Source organism: Astatotilapia calliptera, chromosome 18 (assembly GCF_964374335.1).
Source record: "Astatotilapia calliptera chromosome 18, fAstCal68.1, whole genome shotgun sequence".
Taxonomy (NCBI): Eukaryota; Metazoa; Chordata; class Actinopteri; order Cichliformes; family Cichlidae; genus Astatotilapia; species Astatotilapia calliptera.
In genome coordinates, this window is record NC_137439.1 from 18,235,261 (window position 1) to 18,252,033 (window position 16,773).

At 41.1% G+C, this 16,773-nt stretch overlaps 1 protein-coding gene across 2 annotated transcripts; it reads right to left on the reverse strand.

The window, feature by feature from the left end:
• Positions 1 to 430: 430 nt before the first annotated feature.
• On the reverse strand, positions 431 to 16,292 carry dspa (desmoplakin a). 2 transcript variants are annotated; one of them, XM_026148871.2, is made up of 24 exons: positions 15,909 to 16,292; positions 14,827 to 14,911; positions 14,525 to 14,643; positions 14,132 to 14,273; positions 12,642 to 12,767; positions 12,204 to 12,263; positions 11,898 to 12,065; positions 11,695 to 11,799; positions 11,511 to 11,606; positions 11,293 to 11,418; positions 10,956 to 11,108; positions 10,711 to 10,865; positions 10,356 to 10,482; positions 10,044 to 10,230; positions 9,407 to 9,645; positions 9,041 to 9,222; positions 8,741 to 8,879; positions 7,759 to 7,952; positions 7,470 to 7,632; positions 7,223 to 7,306; positions 7,022 to 7,129; positions 6,619 to 6,717; positions 5,943 to 6,440; positions 431 to 4,227 (listed from the first exon to the last, which is right to left on the reverse strand). In XM_026148871.2, the coding sequence occupies exons 1-24, from the start codon at positions 16,142 to 16,144 to the stop codon at positions 1,006 to 1,008; spliced, it is 6,813 nt and encodes a 2,270-aa protein (XP_026004656.1). In that variant the 5' UTR covers positions 16,145 to 16,292; the 3' UTR covers positions 431 to 1,005. The 2 variants fall into 2 exon arrangements, with proteins under 2 accessions (XP_026004656.1, XP_026004655.1); XM_026148870.2 differs by having other exon boundaries at positions 4,626 to 6,440.
• Positions 16,293 to 16,773: the final 481 nt, after the last annotated feature.

Below are 16,773 nucleotides of genomic sequence, written 5' to 3' on the forward strand. Positions count from 1 at the left end.
TCCTCAGTAGTTCACAGGTGTATTACGAATATTCAAACCGTTAGTTTTTGTTTTTGTTTTTTTTAGAATAGTCACTTTATTACATTAACATAGACCGAGTTCAAATTACACATATGAGGATCTCCAGTGATCCAAATCAACCTCCTTCAGAAGGTAAATCATGGATCTTTCATGATATCTTATGCAATGTTTTTATTTATTTATGTAGTTTATTAACAGATATTTCAAGCCACCATCAATCAACTGAAGAGTGAAACTTCACTCTCAATCTGTGTAAGATCAAGGGTAATATAGTGAGTTGCATTTAAACAGGGATCCCAGAACAACTTTAGCATTACAATCAGAGTCATCCTTATAAACAATGCTGTCTAGCTATCTTCTCCTCATACACGCAACAGCTAATTTAAATGAACCAGGACAAAAAGGCATGTAAAATTCTGTAACAACTTTATTTTGATAGCGGGCAACAGCATTTTAGTAGCAACAATTTTCTACAGTTACAATGTAAAATATGTTGTATTGCAATGTAAAACATATATTGCTAAGCCTCAGGATTTCCAATTAACAACAACAACAAATGTTCTTTCAATAATGCATGAATTAACCTGTCATGTTCACACAACACAACAAAAGCGAAATTTATTCAGAGGTCACGTTAAAGATGAAATCAACAGGCATTTATTATATATTGTTATAAAAAGTCATCATGTAGTAAAATGAACTGAAATAAGGTTATATCTACTAAAAATCTATTGTGATAAAGGTGTAAATAGCACTCAGCATCTAATATTGAAACTTATCATTACAACCTGCAAACAAAAAAGGTCTAAAAAAAATAAAAAAACAAACAAAAACAAAACACCTCCCCAATCTTTTAAGTACAATACTTCTTTTTTGTTTTGTTTTTTTTTTAAAAATGGTTATAAAAAAAAAAAAAGCAAACAAGCAAACTGCAAAAGACATGCTACTCTTATGTGATTAATTATTATCATTCTGTGGAGTGAATTAAAAGTGTGTGTTAGAACTATAAATGGTACTGCTGCTGGATGTAAAGGTCATAGTAGAGGTGTAATCCACACTGCCTCTACGTGATCCACTCCTCGAGCCGGTACGAGACCCAGCCCTTGAGCCAGAGCGAGATCCTGGGTTAGAGACATTGTAAGGGCTGCTGATTCCCTTGGTAGACACAGATGAGGCTTGCAGCATCTTCATGCCATTGCTTTCCTCCACCATGCAGCTGTCCATGGCTTCTTTGTAGGATATTTTCAGTTTAGTCTTGGGACAGGTCAGGTTCTTCTGGTGGTTCCGAGTGTCTTGAAGCTTCCGGGCCCCCTGACCATCTAGCCATTTTCTGCGGATAGCCTCTTCAATACTGACGCGACGTCCAGTGCCAGGTTCAATCAGGCCCCCTGTCAGGTACTGAAACTCCAAAAATCTCTGGCCAGCCTCATAAGGCAGCCATGTCTCCTTGACTGCTTCTGCCGCAGACATCCTTCTTTTAGTCTTCACATCCTCAAAGCCAACATAAGCTTTCTGGGCAGGTTTCAGTTTACTGGCCATGCTTTCATCAATGATGCTCTGATGGACAGCATCTTGCAGTGACAGTCTCTCACCAGTAGCAGGGTTGATGATACCACCTGTGCATGCCTGGGCCTCCAGCAACCTCTGTGCTGTAAGAGTGTCAACTATGCCTCTTCTAAGCGCTTCACTAACAGTTATTTTCTCCAAGGTCTCTGTGTCAAATATAGCCCCCACAGGGCTGTGGTCATCAAACATCTCAGGGGGAGAGACTGTAATAGATATACTGTTGAAGCGTTTACGGACAGTAGGAGAAGATGGTGTTGTGTGGGTGGGGCTGCTGCAGGTGATCATGTCATCAACATTGCTGGCTGCAATGGTCATTTCAAGGCTGCTGCTTCTGCTGGCAATTTCGTCAGCAAATTGGGTCAAGGTCATTGTTCCAGCACGATACTTATCCAAAGTGCTCTGGTTAATGACACCACGCTCTAGGCAGTCTTGAATATCATGTTGGATTCCAGTTTTTCTATCTACTATAACCAAGCGTGCAGAGCCATCTGACCCTGTTATAGTTATTTCCTCCCACTCACACTCCTGCTCTGACAAGTCCAGGAAAGTATCGTAGTCAATCAGCTCACGGTGGTAGGCCTCTCTCACTGACATTTCAAGCCCAGTGTCTGGATCAACGATTACAACCCGCCTCTTGCGTAGGACATTTGTGCGGCTTTCCTGCGTCTTCTGGGGCTTTCTCTTGTCTCTTAGTGGCAGCAGTAATAGACCTGTTTTTTCATCTTTGATGCACCTTTCCTTCAGCTGAAGATATGTCAGATTTTCCTTGGTATTAGGATCAAAGAATCCTTTTGTGTCATCCCCTTCATAAGATAAGATTTCATTCATCTCCTCATCAAAGTATCCTCTCTTATAGGCAACAGCAACATCAATACGATGGCTCTCTTTGGGGTCAATAATCCCACCACTGGCAATCTGAGCCTCGAGCAGTCGGATTCCATGACCCTTCTCAATAAGATCTTTCTCAATAGCTTGGAAGAGGGATATAGTTTTTCCTGTGTTTGGGTCTCTGTATCCTATTACTGCCTTCTCTGCAGACAACAGCTTGTTCTTAAACTCCTTCCCTATCAGACCCCTCTTGCTGGCGTCTTCCACTGTCAAGAAAACATTGTTGACTGGATCAACTATGAAGCCAGAAGCAGCCTGGGCCTCAAGAAGCTCCAACGTGGTGCCTCTCATAAGCAGACCCTCCTTCATTGCCTGATAAAAAGGTAGTATTCTGTCATTGGCTTCATCATAGATCCCGGCAATACAGGTAGAGCCATGGAGATAGGTCTTTAGCTTGTCTTCAATATCTCTGCTAGTGAGTTTGCCCTGACTGAGCTTCTGCAAGTCAGTTTCATCCAGAAGTTCAGATTCGATGAGTTCCGAGACAGAGACTTCACCACGGAGACCTTTCACTGTCAAGGGTTTTTCTGGACCAGAGATCAGAAGCAAGCCAGAAACAGGTTCCACTGTACACTTCATCCGAAGGTCATTGTAAGTTGTCTTCTGTCCAGTTGTTGGATCCAGATAGCAGGTTGGTTTTTTAGTCAGAGCCCTGTAGAGGTCCTCGTCAATAAGATTGCGGTCCAAGGCCAGATCTTTTGGTAGGAAGACACCCAAAACAGGATCCAGTATACCCCCAACAGACTCTTGAGCCTGGAGCAAGCGGATGGTTGTCTCTTTGTCTATGTGGCCTTGTTTGCAAGCCTGACCCACAGATAACACTTTGCCAGAGTATGGATCTTTGAAACCTGTGCTAGCAGCTTCAGCTTTCAACAAGGTATCTCTGTCTTCCGTGTCTACAATCCCTCTTGAACAGGCGGTATCCACAGGCATCTTCTCATTAAATGCAGGATCCACTATGTAGCCTGTTGCTGCCTGAGCTTCCAGAAGCTTAAGGGCACTCTCTGGGCTGAGCATATTCTTGTTTTTGGCTTCAGTGAACGGGATTTTCCTTTGAGAAGTAGATGTCATACCAGCAATGATGCCACTGCCCTTAAGGTTAACCTGGATGTCTGCAGCTACCTCGCTCACTGTCCGTCTTCCCTTTAGGAGTTCATCTAGAGTAGCTTTACTAATGATACCACAGTCGCAAAGCTGATGGGCTGTAACTTTGCGGCGCACGCTGTCAAACAGAAGCTTTGAAGGATCAATGGTTTGGACCTTATCATCTGTCTGGGTCTGCATATTCAGAGTGTTGGGTCTCTGCTGCAGTCTGCGTATTTCTCTTTCCAGGGACTCCTTCTTGAGAGCCAGCTCTTTTGCCTCTTTCTCTGAGCTCAACAGACGGCTCTTGTACCTTTCTTCAATACTCGTTAGCTCCCTCATGAGCCTCTCGATCTCGCTCTTGAGGGAAAGCCTCTCTCGATCGGCTCTATCTCTGTCTGACTCGCACTGCCTAATCTGAGAACTTTTCAGCTCATACTGGCTCTTTATAGTGCTTAGCTCCTTGAAAATTGAATTTTTCTCTTCCTGCAGCTGTTGTTTGTTTCGACGCTCGGACTCTAGTGTGACTTTGATGCGATTGAGCTCCTCTTCTAACCGCAGCTGACGAGTCTTGTCCTGCTCCAACAGTTTAATCCTGGACAGAAAACTATCCTTCTCCAGCAGCAGCTCACTGTATTTGCTTTGGGATTCTTGCACCACAAGCGAAGTCTGTGAAGAGATAAGAAAGTATATTGTCATGTATGCAAGACATTTTCCCACATATAGAATACAAACAATTTAGATTAAATTACATGTCCTTCATTTGTTAGACCTGTCTGAACTAACGTACATATTTGTGCATACCAGCATGTTAGTGTTAAACTGTTTAATGGTAAGAATGAAGTTCATAAGTGCCATAAGTGAATGGGTAAATGAAATGCATAGCTATTTTGTAAGTAAGTAAAAACATGCAAAAATGCTAAGCTAAAAGAGGCAAATCACAAATTATAGACGGCTACTCTGATATCAGGCTCACTTTTATTGCATGTATACCAAGTCATGCAAGGAGCGCTTATTATCATTAGATGTGATGATTGGTAATGATCCGTCAGTACAATCAAAAATACCTCAATTGACTGCTTTTGGAATTTGTTTATTTCCGATTTAAGCTTTTCTCTCTCGTTGGTTAGGTCATTGATGAGACCCTGGAGCTCTGACGTCCTCTTGATGCTACTCTGGAGTTGGACATGCAAGGCTGAAATCTGAGTAGCACTTTCTCCATCAATAGCATCTTTGCTGAGCTTCATCTCATTTTTCTCTTGTCTAACGGTTCTCAGCTCCTCCTCCAATTTCAGTCTCTCCTTTGTGAGGTTCTGTGTCAGAGTCTTTAGCTTCTCAATCTCTGTGGTATACTCATTAAGTTGGCGGCTCTTCTCCTCAATAGTCTTATAAAGGCTTTCATTACGCAGGTTTAGTTCTTGAATACGGGTCAATTCCTGCTGGAGCTTCTGTTTCTGTATCTTCAGCTCAGCTGTTACACTTGCCAGTTCCTCCTTTGTAGCTTTGTGATCCCTCAGACTCTTATCCAGAGCCTCCTGAAGAGCCTTGAGATCCTGCTCATACTTTCTCCCAGAGGTGGAAGCCTCTATCTGAATTGATTTTAGCGAGCTAATTGTGGTGGTATGCTCTCTGCAAGTATGTGTCATCCTCTCCAACTCAGCCTCCATTCGCTTTCTACGAGTGAACTCCTCCTGAGTTGCCTGCTTCTGCTTTGCCAGCTCAGCTTCTTTCCCATCCAGAGAGCTTTGAAGTTCCCTGACACGGCTCTGCAGCCTGGCATAATTCTGCTCAGCCTTAGTTTTCTCACTGGCCTGCTTTTCCAGCTCCACTCGAGTGATACGGATCTCCTGCTCAGACACTTTCAGTTTGTTAATTGTCTCCTGATATGAAGTGTTCTTTGTCTTCAGCTCTGCCTCAGCTTGTTTCAGGTGATTTATTTCCAACTCCAGAGCTCTCCGCTTCTTCCCTTCTTCCTCCAGGTTAAATGTTAGGACGCTGATTTCCCGGGACTTTTCCTGATTGTTTCTGGTGGATTCCTTCAACTTGAGCTCATTCTCTTCTCTCTGCTGCTTGAGTGTTATCAGCTGCACCTCCAGCTCACTGCGCACCCTAGTCTCTTGTGCCACTGAGGCCCTCTGCTGGTTGACCTCCTGTTCTGCCCTGCTTTTCTGCTCCTCTGTAATAGCAATCGCCTGCCTCAGTCTCCTCAGCTCCTCCTCTACATCTCTCTTCTCAGCAGCGAGTCTTTCAAGTTGCAGCCTCAGCTCTGTTGCGTCTTCTTCTTTCTGCTGTGAGGCTTTCAGGATTGTGGTCTTGGTAACGTGGATCTCTGTCTCGTATGTCTGCTTAAGTTGATTAATCTCCTGGGTGCACTGTGTTCTTACCTTTGACATTTCAGATTCAGCATTTCGTCGACGTGCTGCCTCCTCCTCCAGCTGCATCTTCATCCTCTCAACTTCACGTTCCTTGTCTTTCACTGCCTTTTCTAAGTCAATCTTAGTCCAGCTGAGTTCTTCCAGTTCTTTCTGTCTGCGGCGAACAGCCCCTTCATACTCCTCTTGTTGGCTGTTGTAGCGCTCCTCTGCCAGCCTCCTTTTCCGTTTTTCTTCATCAAGTTGGTATTTAATACGCGTCAGCTCATCATTAAGCTCATGAAGCTTGCTCTGTGTGCTGTCCAGGCTCTCCTTGGCAGCATTAACCTGTATTACTGAGGTTCTCTTCACTTCCTCAGTACAAATGACTTGATCTTGTAACTGACTAAGCTCCATCTTATACTGGGCCATAGCATCCTCCAGAGACTTGTTTTTCTGGTTACGATCATTGAGGTCCTCCTTCAGACGCCTCAGTTCCTCCTCAAGCATCTCAATCTTGGTGTTCCTTATCTGAGGAAAGAAAGGGCGAAAACAGAAAGCACATCAGTTACATCCTGTCATACTCTCACATAAACCTCTTTTTAAATTTATCATTCATTCTTTTCTAATATTAGAATTTATTATTAAAATATCATTAATTAACAGAAATACTAGTTTTTAAACAACAATATGCAAATTCAGTAACCACCTTCAGCTCTTCCATGTTCTTCAGCAACTCCCCTAAGAACTTGTAGTAGTCACTAGAGCGGGTAAGTAGCTCTATATAATGAGTCTGTAGGTCACCTGCCTGATGAGACAAAATGAACAGATGATGAGTAATTTGGTAATGATTACATGTTTAAAGGACACAAAGAAATAAGGGAGTAACTTTAATTATATTATATAAACCTATAAAGAAAGTATCCACTGTTCAATTCAACAAACAAATGGCAATTAACCAATAACTCCAAAAATATACAACGGCTAACTTGTTTTCCAAATGTACAATACTAACAATGGCAATGCTCACAATAAACATAAAGTTAGAATATTAATAAATATGCATATGAAAAGGTGATTAGAGCAAAGTGTTTGAAGGCCAACGTCCATACCTCTTGTCTGACAGCAGAAGCAGGGGACTGCAGCATAGTTCTCTTGATGGGAACATTAAGAAGAGTTTCCAGGCCTGAACTGTAAGAAGCCAGCTGCAGCTCATAGTCCTGAAAACATACAACGCAACATAAACTTTCATTTTGCTGTCTAGTCTAGCACACTTTTAGATGTATAACTGCATTTTAAATTCAACTACCGACCTTTATAGAGGCTGCACATGTGTCTGCATTTTTCTGTACATCCTCTACTTTCTCTTTCTTTCCTTTGATTTCACTGTGAAGTGCCTATACATTAAAACAAAACAAAACAAACAGAGTTGTTGCTGAATAATACAAAATCCATGAAACACATAGCAGTAAATAGTAGATATTTCCAAGTCAAAATCAGACCAGGCCAGTTCAAAACAATACAAAACAATAAACATGATGTAAACAGAGAAAGACATACCTTCTGCTGATTAAGGTGGTCCATTAGGGTCTGGATGTCACTGATCTTAATGGTCTGAAGGGTGTCCTGGCGCTTCCTGGCATTGTCTATCCACTGTTCCAGGGAAGTGCTGCCCTGCTGATAATGCTTTAACTGATTCCCCTGCTTCTCCAGGTCCCACACTCTGAAGGAAAAGGAAGTGGAAGGAATGAAAGAATATTTTTAGTGTTGTTACCAGCAATGATGAATGGGCAACACAGAAAAATAAGTATTGGACCAATATGAACATGGACGAATAATTCTACCATACCTGCTATCTATCTGTGATTGGATGCGGCGCCAGCGGTCAGTCAACTGACGCACCAAAACTGAGTATTTGGATAAATCTATGTCGCATTTGTGGAAGGAGTCAGAAATTTGACCATTCAAGTGCACTGCTGTAGAAAGCTCAGACTCCATAGATGTCAGCAGGTCTCTTTTCTGTTCCAAATCACTCTTCATTTGCTACAATACAGAATAACAGACGCAAAAAAAGAATACTTAGAACCATTTATCTAAACCACATTACATTTTTAAAACTGGTGCTGCACACTTGGACAATGTATGTCATGATTTTGATATATTAAAAAAAAAAAAAAAAAAAAAAACTTAACTTGAGACAAAAGCAGACATTGGCATCTGGTTATTTCATACACACAAAAAAGGTATCAAAAGACTAAACTCTTAATAGTGTTGAGTCAAAGTAAAATCTCAGGTTTTTATCACCAAAATGAACTGGTTATTATTTGATCACTGCTAGTAAAAAGGAGCCAAGCAAAATGATTGTAGATTTCGATCCCTACATGCAAAAAAGCAGCTGCAATGTCAAAACACTCCTATAAAAATTTTAAGTGTGCCATTTAAAATGTGTCATAAAGAAATGGCAGCAACTCGTCATGCAGAAAAATGACCAGAATTATAACATTGTTATAACACATTTTATAGCCTGATGAGCCATTTAATACTGGCTCTGAATTATAACCTTCAGAGCAACTTGCTTTCAAAGAAAGCTGAAAAGCTTATTAATAATACACTATTTTTACATCATTCAAGCCATATTAGTAGCCTATATTACTCTACCGCAGACATACTGATACTGGAATATAGGCTGATATTATTTATTTACTCATGTATTTTTTGTTCTTGCCCGCCTAGATGATACAATTCTAAGATACAGATGGGAGCTCAGAGAAGGATTACATTCCAGCAAAGCAAGAGACAACACTTGTGAAAATATAAAATGTGCATCAAACCTTTAGTGTGAGGCGCTGGTTTTCCAGCTCCCGAGGATCCAGAGAGCTGGTCTCCTTCTCGGTCAGTCGGGCCTCGTGAACTTTAATGATATCCTCGACCTGGATAAGGCTCTGAAGCAAGGCCTTAAGTGCTGATAGTCTGTTGCAAAAATGTAGTCAAGACATTAAAAAATAATGTTAAGGATATTGAACTTGTGAGAACAACTACAACTTCTGTTCCTACACTTTATCACTTTTTTTTTTTTTTTTTTTTTTTAAAAACAGCATTTACTCAATCATGACAGAATGGATATAACGTACCTCTGAAGGTAGGTTGACTGGAGGTCCTGCAGGCCTGCAAGTTTTTGACTGATTACATCTAATTCAGCGCGAAGGAACTTGGCTTGCTCCGAGTCCGCAGGAATCCCTTCCAGCTGCTTTGTAATCATCTCTCGGAGGCGCAAGTACTCATCGTAAATTGAGTCCAGGTCTTGGTTCATAGTCTAGAAATTAATATTATCTGATATTCAGTTAAATCAAATCTTGAAATTTCTTTTTTTTTCCCTTTCAAAATGAGGGTTTCATGATGCTATCATTGCTAATAGACTGCAAATTATCTTATGTAATACAATGTGAGTATTATCTATATTTTGTACATTTTATTTATACTTTATAAGAATAAATTACCTGGAGCTTCTGAATATGCACTGAGCACTCATACACACTGTTATCCCCCAGAGGAATGTGGAGATGACTGGTAAGACCGGATTCAGCCAACTCCAGCCTGCGTCGAAGCTCATGCAGACTAGTGAGCAGTGTGAGACTTAAGGAGGAGCTCGGTGGTGCAGTCTGGTTATTGGGTTTTGGGGTAGAGATTTTGGTCACCTTGACCTTTTCCACTTTTTGGGATTCTGTCTCTTTCTCCCCTTTATTGAATGACAAAGATGAATTTATTGACATAAAAGCACTATTTTCTTAAAAAATCAACTTCAAAGAATTGTGCTGGTTTGCCCTTATACAACATTCATGTGTGAAGCATACACCCTGGTCTTTGGTTTTGGATTTTTGTTTTACACTTTTAACAATGGCTCATAATGACTAATACAACTGCTAAACTCCAGAATATAAACTGATTACAAAATACTGATTAAGATTAATATAAATGAATAAAAGTAATTTTTATTCATAGTTAAATCTGCTGCTCAAAGCCAGCTTTGCTAGCATGGTAAAGCAGGCAATTGTAACGAGAAGAAAAAGGTCATAACAATCCAAAGTAACAAACCGTTACACTCGTAGGAATAGGGCAAAGAGAATTTAAACTCACTGTACGCAGGCAGCTGGATGACCAGTGTATCATAGTGGGCCTGGGCCTTGTCAAAGTTGCCCTGGATTAATTTCTTTTCTTCTTCCCCAAACATTTCAGAACCTTGACTGGTACGCATGAACTCCTGGTAATGAGTCTCCAGTCCTTTGATGACGTTGCGGTACTCCTCAGGACGCATCTTTGACAGCTGCAGGACAATTGAGAAGGGTTAGACACAGCACCAGGCACGATGAAACAATGGAAACAGGAGCAAACAGAAACTTTGCTTATTATGAATGCAACATTTCATTTTAATGTTTTTTGTGATCTTACCATGGTGATGGTGAGAGAGTTGATGTAATCGATGTCTTTCAGGCAATACTGCCAGGAAATGAGACTCTTGATGTTGATGAAGAGTTGATTCCAGATGCTCATGATGGCTTCATAATACTGCTCATTTCTGGGGAACGGCACAAGCAAACAGTCACTTTTTAAAAGAAACTGCAAATGTAGAAAGAATTATGACAAAGTCACCACAAGGAAGAACTGGATAAAGCAAAACTGCAGAAAAAAAATGCCCCACAATGCATCCAGTACTGTATATGAAGCAAAGCATCACATTCTATAGAACAGAAGAATAAGATGAGCTTCAGCAGGCTAAATCAATACGTGACTGAATGTTTCTTACTTGGTGGCGATTCCGATGCTGAGAGGGTTTGGCGGGGGGATGAGCAGGCACACCGAGGGAATCATCATGTCGAGACCTCCTGGCCCCGTCACAAGCCACTTGCTGCGCTGTGAGTTGTCCTTCAGGATGCCCTCATTTCCTTTCATAATACCTTTCTGAAACACGCAGATCATACTGAATTATACCTGCAAGATTTAACTCTTCTATTCTATTCATATGTGCGTGGGTGTAAAAATGCATCTTACCTGGTCTTGTTTAAAGTCACATAAGGCCTGGACCATGATCGGGCCGCTGCTCTTTTCCTCGGGGTTGCGAGGCTTCAGCCTGACAATAGACTTGGACTTGCTGACCAGACTTTGGACCTGCCTCTTATTCTCCATGATGCGTGCTTTCTCTGTCTGTGTGAGAGCAAATTGAAGTTCTTAACTGAGCTATAAAAGTTAGATACTTTCATGTAGTCTTTAAAAAACTGGCCTTAATGATTTCCATGTCACTTAAGAGGAAAAGTTTGAGTTTAGCATGTACAGGAATAACATTTAGGTTTTTCCCGTGGTATTGTAACCAAGCACTACAAAAATATACCTCCAGGTTTTTCAGGAGTTCGGTGAGTTTGTCCAGGGGTGTGTTCTTGTCACAAGTGAATTTGCTTCGAATTGTCTCGTGCTGCTTCTGTAGCTTCATATAGGTCTCATTGGCCTCCTTGAAAAACTGAGGAATAAAGGTTTGTTATTGGTTACATAAAAACATACAAGGCTATATACTTTTTTTTAATCAAACCAGAGGTAGATATGAGCTTTTACTTGGCTGTAGGCAGAATTCTCTTTCAAATGAACATGGATGCATTTAGTGATCTGCAGAAGCCAGCTCCACTGGGTCTGTAAGGTGTCCATGTAGGCCTGTGAGCACAAATGGACATCTCAGCACAAAACTGCAGAATAATGCACTGTTTGAAATTAAAATGAAAAAGAAACCAGAACACCTTACATCAATCTTATCAGAGGCAGGATGGCTGTTGGCCAGAAGGCTGTCTGATTTCACCTTCAGCTTGTTTAAATCTTTCTCCTTCACCTCCAGGTCTCTCATCAGCCTCTGTCACAAACCGAAACAAAACAGAAAGTAAGGACTCCATAATGCCCAGAGAACCAAAACACACAAGACATAAGGAAAAAAGAAAAGGCGATTCTCACAGAGTAGCTCTCTTGCTTCTTAGGGATGTAATAGTCAATGTTCTTGTCTCCCCAGTCAAAGATTAGTTCTTCCTCCTCTCTCTCGTTCACCCAAATGATGGCCTGGGAGATCTCCTCGATGATGTTCTGAAGCTCACGCAGCTGATTCAGACGGCTGTGGGACATTTTCTGAAACAAAGCAAATTTCAAATTGTAATAATGATAATGATGTGAAAACTAAAGACTCCAACAAACTAAAACATGTTTCTAAGAGGTTATTTATTTATTTAGGTTTTATTAGTATTGTTATTATTGTTGTTTTTTTACCATCATGCTTTCCCATTCTTGGTCCAGTAGGGAGAGGTGGTACTTTTCACCATTTGCACTCTAAAGAAAGAGATGTTTAATTTAGCTCCATTTTGAAAATGCCCACAAAAATACTTAATGCACAGTGGGCATAGAAAGCAAGGGGTAACTTACAATACAATAATATCACATTACGCTACAAATGCAACACTTAATAACAAAACATTAAGTAACTCAAGACGGATGCATTATGGTATTCATTTAGTCATCTATTTTTCTGTTATTCAGTTAACTGTCAGATTGGCTCCCTCCCCTGAGTTTCTTCTTCTGCACCATTAATGCACCCCTAATGCAAAGAATGGCATGGCATTTTTATGTTTTAAAGAATAACCTTTGAGCTAAAACACAAGCTTTATGAGAAACTTCATAGCGTGGGTCAGGCAGAGGACAAAAACTTACCAGTTCATCTCTGGCACGTTCCACTTCTGAGCTCCTTTGAATGGAGCTGTGGAAGCTGTTGTGACTTAGGATTTGCTTTTCTATGGCAGCGGAGTCATCTCCCCATGGAGCGGTCTCAACCATGCGCTATAAGATGAAGAATAACAGTTTATCTAACATGCTAAACTACACACTGAACTGGAAAATAGAGTGTTATGTGGAATACCCAAATGCTTGGCCCTATGAAGGTTTATTAAGTATTAAAATGAATGAAATAATACGGTAAAATTCATGTCTTGACTTATTTACCTACCCTACCCTGTAGGTCCTCTAGGTGTCAGTATAAAATCATTAAGTGCATTGTTAAGCAACTATTCCAACTATTCCCCCCCTGTTGAAAGCACTTAGCTTTGATAGGAGCTCTGCCAGCAAACCAACTCAAGTCAGTCTCTGTTCTTTACTTGTTCTCTCTCTCTCTCTCTCTCTCGCCTCTCTCTTAAGGCTTTCGTTCTTTTGCCACTCCCTTTTTCTTTTATGAAAACTTAACTGACGCTACAGACAAAGGGTCTGACATTAACCAGCATGGTTTAAAGTCTAACAGGAAAAGGTCAACAAAGGCATGTACTGGAATGTCAGCACATTAGCTGAAAGCCTAACTAGCAGCACAAGGCCACATTAGGTGATCTGTCTCTAGCTTTGTAGCCATTTAAGAAAAGCAATGCATAGACTGATAGAGAAAATATGTTTTGACAGCAGGTAAATGAATTATGACACACAGAAGGGTGAGGCTGGACAAGCTGAATGAATAATAGGGTGTGTTTCTAGTGAGGTGAGAGGTCTGGGGAGGCCATTTTCCCACGAGCATGTTAAGAGATAGGCTAAACTGCCCTGTCCAATAGCAACTGACTCAGTGAAGGGTGTCATATATCACACTCCCTTACTTTTTGCAGCCACAGCTTTTTCACCCTCTCTTTTCCTGCTCTATTTATTTCTACCTCTCTCTTTCTCTCTCTCCCTGTCTATCATTGGCACTCTCTTCCCTGCTTTGTTTCAATCCTCCTACACCCCTCTCGGCTTCTTTCACTCACGGATCAGGTTTTGGCAGGTTTTGTCCAGATGGTTTCAGTTACGAGTGGTCAGAAAGCCTGATAGAAAAAGAGCACAACCTTGCCTTCCTCCTTTTGCATAAAAAATGATGCACACTAGTGCACCCACGTAGGCATGCATACACAAAGAGTTACAATTATTCAGCCAGAACAAACAGCTCAACTCGCACGATGACCCTAAAAGCGTCAGACGTGGATTCTGATGCTAGTAAGAAGGAATTGGTGTGCAAAAACTGTAATTGTGACAACTGATTTCTAAAGTTTTTGCATTTTTTAAAGTGGCACAAAGATCCCTGAAAGGAAGGCAGGGTTACTCTGCAGAGATCACGAGTCTATCCCATGGCTGAGTTTAACCATGCAGCATATATTTGTTGTGTTTATTGTCTCTGAACATGCGGGGCTCACCTTTTGTTGGGAAATCCAGCCCATAGCATCATTAAACAACTTCCCCCCCTCAAAGCTTCCACTGCCTCTATTTCGTCTTATAGTCACACTGCCCACAAGCTGCTGAGCAATAGTGCCATGCATGTGCTGGAACTGTTCGATGCTGCAGAGTTTTACAAAAGAAAGAAAGAAATACTTTGAATCTTTTAAAATAAACACTAATACACAAGCTGATTATAAGTGCATGTAATCTCTAAACCCACATACATATACAAAAGTGTATTCAGGATTACTCATACTGCTACACAGTAATGAATTAATGCATGCAAATGCAAACCAACACAGTACACAGACTCACTCACACGAGTGTACACCTGCACTTTGCAAAGACAAACATACTGCATCCTGTTTTACCTTCTGAAAATACCATTTGGTATACGCAATTGATTCATGGTTTGGCTACAGTTCCTCAGCTGCTCGATGGATTCTTCAGCAAGAAGTAAAAACCTCTCAGCATCCTTCATGGAACCCCCCTATAAAATCACATAAAACACACACTGACATCTTACATGCTGCAAAATTGTGTTAAACTACTGTCACACCTAAATTAAGAAGACTTTTTTTTTAGTATTCTATATGATATTTTCCCCAAAACAAAGGTTAAAAAACACAAGTCAAATCTGTTGGGTTCCGCGTAATATGCCAAAAATACTTACAGTCCGGAGAATCATGTTGGCTCTTTCCAGCTGTTCATGACACTGTTGTTGCAAGAATGCGGCTTTTTGCTGAATAGCATTTGCACTGCACATGGGGGGAAAGGATTATTATTCAGAAAACAATGAAGCAGTATTTATTTCTTTATGTACACAGAGAAAATTTGTTTAACATGATTGTAAACGACTCGCGTAACAACATAAGCAGAAGAGGTAAAAATGAAGAAAATGAATGCTAGGTTCTGGGGATTTTTAATGCTTTGAGTACACAAAGTTTCAAAGACAGATGCTGTGAATTGCTTTTCACGGAAACTGAAGTGAACAGACGCAGATCTAACTTTCTTGAAATAAAAAGGACTTAAAAATGACTAGTCTGCATTTTATTCCCGTCCACAGTAGTTATGGAGAAAAAAGAGCGATTAGTGCAAAAGGGAAAAACAGACGCTGTAATCTTTCAACTCCACCACATCCACCGCAAAGTATTTTTCTTTTTATTCCACCACATTATTGGAAGCGAAATAGCTCGACAGTTTTTGGTGCTGACATCACCATGAATTACAGTAGTGGGAGGATGTTTCAATGTGACTCGGAAAATTGCGCAACACGTCAGGATTACTTGGGTACGTATTCCTGGGGGAAATGAGAAAATGACGACCCAGGTAAGGAGATCGAGGCTGTGTGACTGACGAAAGACTAGTTTTAACCACTAATGCAGGCCAACGTCAACTGTGCAGTTTCCATTTTATGTGTGCTTGTTCTAATCAAAGGTGGGCTTCCAGTGATCCCCCCCCCCCAGTTATCTGCTTGATTACATGTTCAATTATATAATTTAAGAACTACTTCATCAAAATAAATAAATGCTCCCAACTTGCCAGTAATCAGCTGACAAAACCTTGCACACTATATAAACTAGTTTCGCTTTCTCCCAGGTAATTCCATTCTTTTCTTTTTTTTAATGCGTCACCCAAGACCCCGGCTACTTTTCTCCGTCGTATATGCGTATGCATTTCACACTTTACAATTACAAATACACCGGCAATTTTCCCACCACTCTCAAAAGCAACAGGTGATTTCAGGGCACTTACCTGATAGCACCGCCGCCTCCACCCATGCTAACTTGCATGTTCTGCCCTCCGACACCTCCGCCGTGCACGGAGTGCCTGGAGAAGGTGTAGGTGACTCCGCCGTCCCCTGCTTGGTATTCCCCTTGGAAGCCGTTTCCACCGAACACGTCGTTTCTGTAATTCGACAACTCCGGTCGTGAAGTACTTCTGCTCATGCCGCTCATGGGCAGTTTTGACTGGGATCCGTACAGACTCATTGTTTATGAGTTTGTTTTGGGTAGCTCTCTATATTTAAAATTTTAAAATAATAACTTTTTCGTTGTCTTTTTTCTCTGCTTTTCGGACAGCGGACAGACCTTGCGCCTCTCCCCGCCCCGTCTCCTGTTGCGCAGATAATGGTGTGTTGAGAATAGACGGAAGCTGGCTGCTTTTGGACTAAAGAAACCACACCTTGGTGTGTTTACGAAACACAAGCGAACACAGGAAGATAAGTGCTGGGCATGTCCTTTCACTCTGCAGAAAGTGCGTATTTTATGTTGTAATACCACTTGATAGAATTATAAAGTACAGTAGAGGTCCAACTTTACGCAGTAGAGCTGGGGAGGCGGGGGGACTAACCTGACTCCAATAATCACATAGGCTTACATTATATATTTTGCTATTCCGTTTATCCTGTGTGGAGTCGCTCCATACAATTCACATTTTCCATGAATTTAATTCTTGAAATGTTTTTGTGTGTGCTTGTGAAGCCTCCCTGTTACTTTATTGATCTTGAGGGTTAACTGTAACTATTTTTCTTCCCACAATTAATAGCTCCTTGTGTCCTCCTGTTTGCTCCTTGCCTCCCTTTATACAGACCAAAAATAAATTTAAATGAAAGCCTGGC

What these genes read in the sequence shown, in the direction of transcription:
- dspa (XM_026148870.2), bottom strand. Translation starts at nt 16,144, where the DNA reads ATGAGTCTGTACGGATCCCAGTCAAAACTGCCCATGAGCGGCATGAGC. An exon ending in AAGAATGGGAAAGCATGATG is followed by an intron (nt 12,066 to 12,203) that starts GTAAAAAAACAA and finishes GCTTTGTTTCAG; the next exon opens with AAAATGTCCCACAGCCGTCT. An exon ending in CATGTGCAGCCTCTATAAAG is followed by an intron (nt 7,130 to 7,222) that starts GTCGGTAGTTGA and finishes GTATGTTTTCAG; the next exon opens with GACTATGAGCTGCAGCTGGC.